Raw genomic sequence first — 12,122 nt, 5'->3', positions numbered from 1 at the left:
GTTTCAGTGATGCTTTCCTAACAAAACACTTCACAATGGCATGGGATTGTGTGAGGTCCAGGCCGTGGCTCTCTGTTTTGCCATGGGATTGTATGAGGCCGTGGCCAGGCCGTGGCTCTGTGTTTTGCTGTGGGATTGTATGAGGTCCAGGCCATGGCTCTCTGTTTTGCCATGGGATTGTGTGAGGTCTAGGTCGTGGCTCCCTGTTTTGCTGTGGGATTGTGTGAGGTTCAGGCCGTGGCTCTCTGTTTTGCCATGGGATTGTATGAGGTCCAGCTTGTGGCTCCCTGCTTTACCTTGGGATTGTATGAGATCCAGGCCGTGGCTCTCTCTGTTTTGCTGTGGGATTGTATAAGGTTCAGGCCGTGGCTCCCTGTTTTAGCCTGGGATTGTGTGAGGTCCAAGCCGTGGCTCCCTCTGTAATGGCATGGGATTGTGTGAGGCTCAGGCTGTGGCTCCCTCAGATTTCACGTGGGATTGTGTGAGGTCCAGGCCGTGGCTCTCTCTGTTTTGCCGTGGGATTGTGTGAGGTCCAAGCCGTGGCTCCCTCTGTTTTGGCATGGGATTGTGTGAGATTCAGGCCATGGCTCCCTCAGATTTCACGTGGGATTGCTTGAGGTCCAGGCTGTGGCTCTATTTGTTTTGCCGTGCGATTGTGTCCGATCCAGGCCGTGGCCCTCTCTGTTTTGGCGTGGGATTGTGTGAAGTCCAGGTTGTGGCTCCCTCAGATTTGACGTGGGATTGTGGGATTGAAGCTTTCTATAGGATGACAGCAAGCAGAGATCCAGAAAACTCTGAGGAATTGATACTGAAAAAAAAATTCTGAAAAAATAAAAAAACACTATTAGTTCAAAGGCAAAATATTACAAATATCATAAATTTCTGGTGCGGTTAGAGACTAACAAGGAGGGAGAACATAACATCCAATCCCCCTAGGGGGCACAATTTATACTTTTGGATTCATATGCACCCACAAATGTAAGGACTTTTGTATATACATGTAGCATTATTTATACCGATAAATAATAGCCCTTTATTGTACATTACACATTTCCGTACAATTATATTGTCTTTCTTTATCTATCATGCACTTAGTGTTCATTCCTCGGGGGTGGAACTTCAGTTGTGGGCGTTACCATTGATCATGTGATTCCCCTCCCATTGATCATGTGACTCCCAGTTACTAATCATGTGACCCCTTTCCATTTTGTATATATATGTACATGTAATGACATATATTTAGCTTGAAAAAGGGGTCACATAACAGGCAAAACGTTGCGATCAAGATGATGGAGTGAAAGTTCACCATTTTCCCTCACAACTCTGGGTGAGCTGCCATTTATTTGGATCTATTTGAGGAGGTCCTGGAGCCTGGACCTTGTTGTGCCTGCACCCAGCATTTTGTTACTTGTTGTTTTTGACAGTTGTGCTACTTTTACATTTTCTTTTTGTTGATAAAGCAAAAAAAAGCAGCCAATATAGGGGGAAAATAAGGTGCAAAAGATTGGTCCTCAAGTAAGACTCAGTAAATAATAATCTTTATTTATATAGCGCCATCATATACTGTAGCACTTTACAACTCACAGGGGACATATTATATAATATATATACATTATAATATTACATGACAGGGCCCTGCTCACAAGAGCTTACAGTCTATGAGGATGAGGGGGTGACACAAGAGCTTACAGTCTATGAGGATGAGGGGGTGACACAAGAGCTTACAGTCTGAAGATGAGGGGGTGACACAAGAGCTTACAGTCTATGAGGATGAGGGGGTGACACAAGAGCTTACAGTCTATGAGGATGAGGGGGGGACACAAGAGCTTACAGTCTATGAGGATGAGGGGGTGACACAAGAGCTTACAGTCTGAAGATGAGGGGGTGACACAAGAGCTTACAGTCTATGAGGATGAGGGGGTGACACAAGAGCTTACAGTCTATGAGGATGAGGGGGGTGACACAAGATCTTACAGTCTATGAGGATGAGGGGGTGACACAAGAGCTTACAGTCTATGAGGATGAGGGGGTGACACAAGAGCTTACAGTCTGAAGATGAGGGGGTGACACAAGAGCTTACAGTCTATGAGGATGAGGGGGTGACACAAGAGCTTACAGTCTATGAGGATGAGGGTGTGACACAAGAGCTTACAGTCTATGAGGATGAGGGGGTGACACAAGAGCTTACAGTCTATGAGGATGAGGGGGGGACACAAGAGCTTACAGTCTATGAGGATGAGGGGGGGTGACACAAGAGCTTACAGTCTATGAGGATGAGGGTGTGACACAAGAGCTTACAGTCTATGAGGATGAGGGGGTGACACAAGAGCTTACAGTCTATGAGAATGAGGGTAGACACAAGAGCTTACAGACTATGAGGATGAGGGGGTGACACAAGAGCTTACAGTCTATGAGGATGAGGGGGTGACACAAGAGCTTACAGTCTATGAGGATGAGGAGGTGACACAAGAGCTTACAGTCTATGAGGATGAGGGGGTGACACATGCAGTTAGGGAGTGTGATAGAGCTCTCTAAATAGATCGGTTTTAAGAGCAAGTTTGAAGCTTCGGGGGTTGGGTATTAGTTTGATAGTCCAGGCAAGGGCATTCCAAGGAATCGGTGCAGCTCGGGAGAAGTCATAGAGATGGAAGTAAGACAATTTAAATTAAGATAAAGATTAATCTAAGATCACTGGCAGATGGAAAAGCACGGGATGGGAGATAGACTAGACTGAGTGGTAGGGAGGTGCAGCATTGTGCAGAGCTTTGGGGATGAGGGTTATCATTTAAAACTATATTCGGAAGGAGACAGGCAGCCAGTGCAGTGACTGGCACAGACTGGAGGCTTCTGTGTAGTGGTGTAGTGATTGAAAAACGAGCCTGGCTGAAACATTACTGCTTTATATGGAATAAAGGGACCAATTATATTTGGCCTGCATGGTGGGCTGCTTTTTATTGTATTTCTGAAAGACCTGGAACGTGATCCTAATTTACGGCCACCTACCTCTATTCATTTATTATGGCTGGGCTGCTTTCTACAAGAAGATAGATACATAAGAAATAGATAGATTGTAAATGAATAGATATTATGTAGTATATATATATATATATATATTATTTTATTTTTTTAGTTTTTCTTACATGTATTGTTAATGATTCTTCAATTTCACATAGATTGAACCCTGTGCTTTTCTTGCAGGAGGTGAAGGCGCAGCACTGGACTGGAAAGGGTTAAAAGATGCAGACCAAGGAACAATCGAAAACAGCTCAGTCCACGGAAGCAGCACCCACAGACCATCCAATGAGGTACCCCCCTCTATGGCTCCCCCCATCCTTGGAGCTGAAGGGGTTAATCTCTTTACCCTGCATGTAGATTTTGGCATTTATTTTAGGGAGTAATTCCTGGTGCTACCTGCGCCCCTCCTCCTCCTGATTTATGAAGCAGAATCTATGTCAGCACATCCGGCGCTAGTTTCTAGGATCCGTACACCTGGCCAGGATCCACCACATTCCACTTGTCAGCACATTTTCTGGCATTATTTTTCCACAGTAAGTCACAGCGGAGACTCAAATAGTGCAGAAGACACCGAACAGCTGCAGATGTGGGTCACACACCTCATAGATAGATGGATACATAGGCAGTATTATAGAAGTTATATTCCTTTACATAGAGGACAGTATTATAGTAGTTATATTCTTGTACATAGGGGGCAGTATTATAGTAGTTATATTCTTGTACATAGGGGGCAGTATTATAGTAGTTATATTCTTGTACATAGAGGCAGTATTATAGTAGTTATATTCTTGTACATAGGGGGCAGTATTATAGAAGTTATATTCTTGTACATAGGGGGCAGTATTATAGTAGTTCTATTCTTGTACATAGGGGGCAGTATTATAGTAGTTATATTCTTGTACATAGGGGGCAGTATTATAGTAGTTATATTCTTGTACATAGAGGCAGTATTATAGTAGTTATATTCTTGTACATAGGGGGCAGTATTATAGTAGTTATATTCTTGTACATAGGGGGCAGTATTATAGTAGTTCTATTCTTGTACATAGGGGGCAGTATTATAGTAGTTATATTCCTTTACATAGAGGACAGTATAATAGTAGTTATATTCTTGTACATAGGGGGCAGTATTATAGTAGTTATATTCTTGTACATAGAGGCAGTATTATAGTAGTTATATTCTTGTACATAGAGGCAGTATTATAGTAGTTATATTCTTGTACATAGGGGGCAGTATTATAGAAGTTATATTCTTGTACATAGGGGGCAGTATTATAGTAGTTCTATTCTTGTACATAGGGGGCAGTATTATAGTAGTTATATTCCTTTACATAGAGGACAGTATAATAGTAGTTATATTCTTGTACATAGGGGGCAGTATTATAGTAGTTATATTCTTGTACATAGGGGGCAGAATTATAGTAGATATATTCCTGTACATAGGGGGCAGTATTATAGTAGTTATATTCTTGTACATAGGGGGCAGTATTATAGTAATTATATTCTTGTACACTGGGGGCAGTATTATAGTAATTATATTCTTGTACACTGGGGGCAGTATTATAGTAGTTATATTCTTGTACATAGGAGCAGTATTATAGTAGTTATATTCTTGTACTTAGGGGACAGTATTATAGTAGTAATATTCCTGTACATAGGGGGCAGTATTATAGAAGTTATATTCTTGTGTATAGGGGGCAGTATTATAGTAGTTATATTCTTGTACATAGGGGGCAGTATTATAGTAGTTATATTCCTGTACAAAGGGGGCAGTATTATAGTAGTTATATTCCTGTACATAGGGGGCAGTATTATAGTAGTTATATTCTTGTACATAGGAGGCAGTATAATAGCAGTTATATTATTGTACATAGGGGGCAGTATTATAGTAGTTATATTCTTGTACATAGGGGGCAGTATTATGGTAGTTATATTCTTGTACATAGGGGGCAGTATTATAGTAGTTATATTCTTGTAAATAGGGGGCAGTATTATAGTAAATCCAATTTTATAAGTAAAAATAAATATATATATATATTGGTATGTGAACATACACTAGAAAATCTTAATAACCTGTGAAGTATGACAGTATCCAGTCCTTATATCTCCGGAACTGTTCCCAGTCAGTTATTTCATTCCGGAACCTTGAATTTGTGTTAAATTTATTACATTGTCAGTATGTGATTATAAAAGGTTTCACATTAGAATTACGATGTTTTTCCCATCTTCTGCAAAACAAAATATTTTATAAAACCGGAGCTCTTCAGGGTATAGCAGCTTATATTAGTGAGATATCTATGTCCTGTACATCATGCACACTTCTTCTTCTGTAGGGTTCGCAGCCGGTCGGGCAGAACAGCAGATATCCAATATATAAAGCTGAATCCACTTATTACCCACCATATAGAGGAGCCTTTGCCTGCTGCTGCTGCTGTGGCTGTTAGAAGCTGAGCCGTGATTGGTTTCTGTTCTGCCACAGGTCATTAATATGAGCTCTGAGCTTTGATTGATTACTATAGGCAATGAATATAAGACACTTATGTGTGAGGTAAGATGGATAGAGATACAGAGATTGTGGGAGATTTATGAGAAATGTCTGAGGTAAAACTGTTCCAGTTGCCCATGGAAACCAATCAGAGATCAGCTGTAATTTTATAAACAACTGTAACAAAATGAAACCTGAGCTCCAATTGGTTACCATGGGCAACTAGAACAGTTTTGCTATCATAAACTTCTGATAAACCTCCCCCATAGACAAAGTGACAGTCAGAGACAGACAGTCAGAGACTGACTGAGACAGTCAGAGACAGAAACAGGGACAGTCAGAGACAGTTGGAAACAGAGACAGTCAGAGATAGACAGACACAGACCGAGTCAGAGATGGTCAGAAACTGAGACGGTCACGGACACAGATGGCCAGTAACAGAGACAGTCAGAGGCAGAAACAGTCAAAGAAAGATAGACACACAAAAAAGACAGTCAGAGACAGACAGAGACAGTCAGAAACAGACAGAGACAATCAGTCAGAGACAGAAAAAAACACAGAGACAGTCTGTGTCTTTGTAAGGGGAGCTGCAATGTAATTTTTCAGGGTGAACATTGCAAACAGAGCTCAGGGCGCTCTATACCAATGTAGAGCTTCTATATTTTAATCCTGCATGTGGGTGTTTAACTCATATATGTACATAAATGCCAGGTTGGAGCTAGTCTGCGGTGTACAGCTTAAGGTTAAAATAAGGCTGCTGGCATCAGAACATAGCAGTTAAATTACATGGATAGCAATCAGTGACCTCTCATGGATGAGGCACCACATTTTTGACTCCCTTCATCCAAAAACAGGGAACAGGAGGGGCCGAGATGTCTGCAGTGTAATAAATTCACATGTTATGGATGATACATGGTACAGGGTCAGGAGGGGCCGGGATGTCTGCAGTGTAATAATATCACATGTTATGGATGATACATGGTACAGGGTCAGGAGGGGCCGGGATGTCTGCAGTGTAATAATATCACATGTTATGGATAATACATGGTACAGGGTCAGGAGGGGCCGGGATGTCTGCAGTGTAATAATATCACATGTTATGAATGATACATGGTACAGGGTCAGGGGGGGGATGTCTGCAGTGTAATAATATCACATGTTATGGATGATACATGGTACAGGGTCAGGAGGGGCTGGGATGTCTGCAGTGTAATAATATCACATGTTATGAACAATACATGGTACAGGGTCAGGAGGGGCCGGGATGTCTGCAGTGTAATAATATCACATGTTATGGATGATACATGGTAAAGGGTCAGGAGGGCCCGGGATGTTTGCAGTGTAATAATATCACATGTTATGGATGATATATGGTACAGGGTCAGGAGGGGTCGGGATGTCTGCAGTGTAATAATATCTCATGTTATGGATGATACATGGTAAAGGGTCAGGAGGGTCGGGATGTCTGCAGTGTAATAATATCACGTTATGGCTGATACATGGTACAGGGTCAGGAGGGGCCAGGACGTCTGCAGTGTAATAATATCACATGTCATGGATGATACATGGTAAAGGGTCAGGAGGGGCTGGGATGTCTACAGTGTAATAATATCACATATTATGGATGATACATGGTACAGGATCAGGAGGGGCCGGGATGTCTGCAGTGTAATAATATCACATGTTATGAACGATACATGGTACAGGGTCAGGAGGGGCCGGGATGTCTGCAGTGTAATAATATCACATGTTATGAACGAAACATGGTACAGGGTCAGGAGGGGCCGGGATGTCTGCAGTGTAATAATATCACATGTTATGAACGAAACATGGTACAGGGTCAGGAGGGGCCGGGATATCTGCAGTGTAATAATATCACATGTTACGGATGATTCATGGTACAGGGTCAGGAGGGGCTGGGATGACTGCAGTGTAATAATATCACATGTTATGTATGATACATGGTACAGGGTCAGGAGGGGCCGGGATGTCTGCAGTGTCATAATATCACATGTTATGAATGATACATGGTACAGGGTCAGGAGGGCCCAGGATGTCTGCAGTGTAATAATATCACATGTTATGGATGATACATGGTACAGGGTCAGGAAAGGCCAGGATGTCTGCAGTGTAATAATATCACATGTTATGGATGATACATGGTACAGGGTCAGGAGGGGCTGGGATGTCTGCAGTGTAATAATATTACATGTTATGGATGATACATGGTACAGGGACAGGAGGGGCTGGGATGTCTGCAGTGGAATAATATCACATGTTATGGATGATACATGGTTCAGGGTCAGGAGGGGTTGGGATGTCTGCAGTGTAATAATATCAGATGTTATGGATGATACATGGTTCAGGGTCAGGAGAGGTCGGGATGTCTGCACTGTCATAATATCACATGTTATGGATGATACATGGTAAAGGGTCAGGAGGGGCCAGGATGTCTGCAGTGTAAAAATATCACATGTTTTGGCTGATACATGGTAAAGGGTCAGGAGGGCCCGGGATGTTTGCAGTGTAATAATATCACATGTTATGGATGATACATGGTACAGGGTCAGGAGGGGTCGGGATGTCTGCAGTGTAATAATATCACATGTTATGGATGATACATGGTAAAGGGTCAGGAGGGGCCAGGATGTCTGCAGTGTAATAATATCACGTTATGGCTGATACATGGTACAGGGTCAGGAGGGGCCAGGACGTCTGCAGTGTAATAATATCACGTTATGGATGATACATGGTAAAGGGTCAGGAGGGGCTGGGATGTCTACAGTGTAATAATATCACATATTATGGATGATACATGGTACAGGGTCAGGAGGGCCAGGATGTCTGCAGTGTCATAATATCACATGTTATGGATAATACATCGTACAGGGTCAGGAGGGCCTGGGATGTCTGCAGTGTAATAATATCACATGTTATGAATGATACATGTCACAGGGTCAGGAGGGGCCAGGATGTCTGCAGTGTAGTAATATCACATGTAATGGATGATACATGGTACAAGTTAAGGAGGGACCGGGATATCTGCAGTGTAATAATATCACATGTTATGAACGATACATGGTACAGGGTCAGGAGGGGCCGGGATGCCTGCAGTGTAATAATATCACATGTTATGGATGATACATGGTACAGGGTCAGGAGGGGCCGGGATGTCTGCAGTGTAATAAAATCTCATGTTATGGATGATACATGGTACAGGGTCAGGAGGGTCCCGGGAAGTCTGCAGTGTAGATGATACATGGTACAGGATCAGGAGGGGCAGGATGTCTGCAGTGTAATAATATCACATGTTATGGATGATACATGGTACAGGGTCAGGAGGGGCCGGGATGTCTGCAGTGTAATAATATCACATGTTATGGATGATACATGGTGCAGGGTCAGGAGGGGCCGGGATGTCTGCAGTGTAATAATATCACATGTTATGGATGATACATGGTACAGGTTCAGGAGGGGCCGGGATTTCTGCAGTGTAATAATATCACATGTTATGAACGATACATGGTACAGGGTCAGGAGGGCCTGGGATGTCTGCAGTGTAATAATATCACATGTTCTGGATGATACATGGTACAGGGTCAGGAGGGGCCAGGATGTCTGCAGTGTAATAATATCACATGTTATGGATGATACATGGTACAGGGTCAGGAGGGGCCGGGATGTCTGCAGTGTAATAATATCACCTGTTATGAACGAAATATGGTACAGGGTCAGGAGGGGTCGGGATATCTGCAATGTCATAATATCACATGTTACGGATGATTCATGGTACAGGGTCAGGAGGGGCTGGGATGTCTGCAGTTTAATAATATCACATGTTATGGATGATACATGGTACAGGGTCAGGAGGGGCCAGGATGTCTGCAGTGTAATAATATCACGTTATGGATGATACATGGTACAGGGTCAGGAGGGGCCAGGACGTCTGCAGTGTAATAATATCACATGTTATGGATGATACATGGTAAAGGGTCAGGAGGGGCTGAGATGTCTAAGGTGTAATAATATCACACATTATGGATGATACATGGTACAGGGTCAGGAGGGGCCAGGATGTCTGCAGTGTAATAATATCACATGTTATGGATAATAAATCGTACAGGGTCAGGAGGGCCTGGGATGTCTGCAGTGTCCTAATATCACATGTTATAAATGATACATGGTACAGGGTCAGGATGGCCCAGGATGTCTGCAGTGTAATAATATCACATGTTATGGATGATACATGGTACAGGGTCAGGAAAGGCCAGGATGTCTGCAGTGTAATAATATCACATGTTATGGATGGTACATGGTACAGGGACAGGAGGGGCTGGGATGTCTGCAGTGGAATAATATCACATGTTATGGATGATACATGGTTCAGGGTCAGGAGGGGTCGGGATGTCTGCAGTGTAATAATATCAGATGTTATGGATGATACATGGTTCAGGGTTAGGAGGGGTCGGGATGTCTGCACTGTCATAATATCACATGTTATGGATGATACATGGTAAAGGGTCAGGAGGGGCCAGGATGTCTGCAGTGTAATAATATCACATGTTATGGATGATACATGGTACAGGGTCAGGAGGGGTCGGGATGTCTGCAGTGTAATAATATCACATGTTATGGATGATACATGCTACAGGGTCAGGAGGGGCCGGGATGTCTGCAGTGTAATAATATCACATGTTACGGATGATTCATGGTACAGGGTCAGGAGGGGCTGGGATGTCTGCAGTTTAATAACATCACATGTTATGGATGATACGTGTTAAAGGGTCAGGAGGGGCCAGGATGTCTGCAGTGTAATAATATCACATGTTTTGGCTGATACATGGTAAAGGGTCAGGAGGGCTGGGATGTCTACAGTGTAATAATATCACATGTTATGGATGATACATGGTACAGGGTCAGGAGGGGCCGGGATTTCTGCAGTGTAATAATATCACATGTTTTGGATGATACATGGTACAGGGTCAGGAGGGGCCGGGATTTCTGCAGTGTAATAATATCACATGTTTTGGATGATACATGGTACAGGGTCAGGAGGGGCCGGGATTTCTGCAGTGTAATAATATCACATGTTTTGGATGATACATGGTACAGGGTCAGGAGGGGCCGGGATGTCTGCAGTGTAATAATATCACATGTTTTGGATGATACATGGTACAGGGTCAGGATGTCTGCAGTGTAATAAAATCATGTAGTATTATTACAGAATATAATGTTCTGTATGTTATGTGATACATTTTGTTACTATGATACTATGTGATATTATTGTACATTGCTACATTGTAGTTTTTCCACCCCTTTGCTTGTCTTGTGTTGTGATCTGGTTTCTATCTGAGCTGCGCCCCGTTCCCGGTTCTCTTGGGTTGAGGAGAGACACATTAATATTCGTGTTGACGTCTTCTCTGGTTCTTGCCAGGATCGAAGCTCCTGAGAAAGATGAGGACTTGGTATTGATCTCATGTTTTTATTGCTCCTGGCAATGTGATGAGACTTTGTTCTTGTCGTTTTTTTTCCATTTGTTGTCAGGTTTTATGTGTTCTGAATCTCCAGATATTTATAAATGCTGGGATGGCATCATTATCTGGTGCGGCCGGGCCCCGAGGCGTAATATCTGTAAATGCCCTCCCCTCCCCCAACTAGTTATCAAACCCCATTTATATAATTGATGTCTATGTGCTGGGGCGTTACTGCCACCTTCATATCTTTACCTGCAGGGGCGTAACTAGTAGAAGCGGGGCCCCATAGCAGACTTTTGCATGGGGCCCCCCTTCCGCCTTTCAAATATCCCTATTACACTCACATTTATACACATACATATATACATTTATATACTCTTACATGCCTATATACGTAAACATACAGTTCTTCACTCTTTCACACACATGTATACACTCTTGTACCCACACATATAGAGCATATACACACATACATGATATATACACACATATACAGTATATATACATCACATATATTATTATCAGGTTGGATGACGGGGCCCCCTGACACTGTGGGCCCCATAGCGGCTGCTATGGCTACTACCACTGTAGTTACGCCCCTTTTTACCTGTACCATCCATGCCCAGCTTTGCCCATACATTGTATGAAGGTGCATGTGATACTGTATCAGAATACTGTAGTATACTCTTATTCACCTACCCTATTGATTACCTTAAGGATAGAATGGGGATGTGTCCACACATTGGGGCACATTTACTTACCTGTCCGGAGGAGTTCACAAATAACTGTGAGTCACTAATACCGTGCGCTCGATATCCTGCATGTGTCGCTTCCCCACTCAGGTCCGCCGGAGTTCACCTTCTTCTTCCTGGTGCATGTAAGTGCTTGGTCTTTAGAAACAATTTGAAACTTAAATCCCGCGCTCAGTCCGAATCAGTCGGATTGTCTGATGGACGGCCCCCCGATTTCTATAGCATGAAAGTCAGCACCGCTGTACCAAAATCCGATCGCTCGCGCCACAGTCCCAGCGCAAGCCCCTGCGCAAATCTCGAAAACCGTGAACAGTCCGACAAAAGTGCGATCCGCGACCCTTAGTAAATGTGCCCAATTGTATCTCTACTGTTGATTTTTTGCATAGGCTTTCATGA

At 43.1% G+C, this 12,122-nt stretch overlaps 1 protein-coding gene and 1 long non-coding RNA gene across 5 annotated transcripts in view; both read left to right on the top strand.

Annotated features, from left to right (window-relative positions):
- Positions 1-12,122, top strand: part of LOC140106014 (uncharacterized) — a 340,407-nt gene that overhangs the window by 229,530 nt on the left and 98,755 nt on the right. The gene's annotated exons all lie outside the window — the stretch shown is intronic.
- Positions 1-12,122, top strand: part of FAM131B (family with sequence similarity 131 member B) — a 47,755-nt gene that overhangs the window by 13,084 nt on the left and 22,549 nt on the right. For all 4 annotated transcript variants that reach the window (XM_072129342.1, XM_072129343.1, XM_072129341.1 and 1 more), the window contains exon 2: positions 3,199-3,305. In XM_072129342.1, the coding sequence (XP_071985443.1) occupies positions 3,199-3,305 (107 nt within the window). The remainder of the gene's footprint in view (positions 1-3,198; positions 3,306-12,122) is intronic.

The sequence above is a fragment of the Engystomops pustulosus genome, chromosome 11, assembly GCF_040894005.1.
Source record: "Engystomops pustulosus chromosome 11, aEngPut4.maternal, whole genome shotgun sequence".
NCBI classification, from domain to species: domain Eukaryota; kingdom Metazoa; phylum Chordata; class Amphibia; order Anura; family Leptodactylidae; genus Engystomops; species Engystomops pustulosus.
The sequence above is the reverse complement of the archived record's forward strand: the minus strand, read 5'-3'. Positions and strand labels throughout refer to the sequence as shown.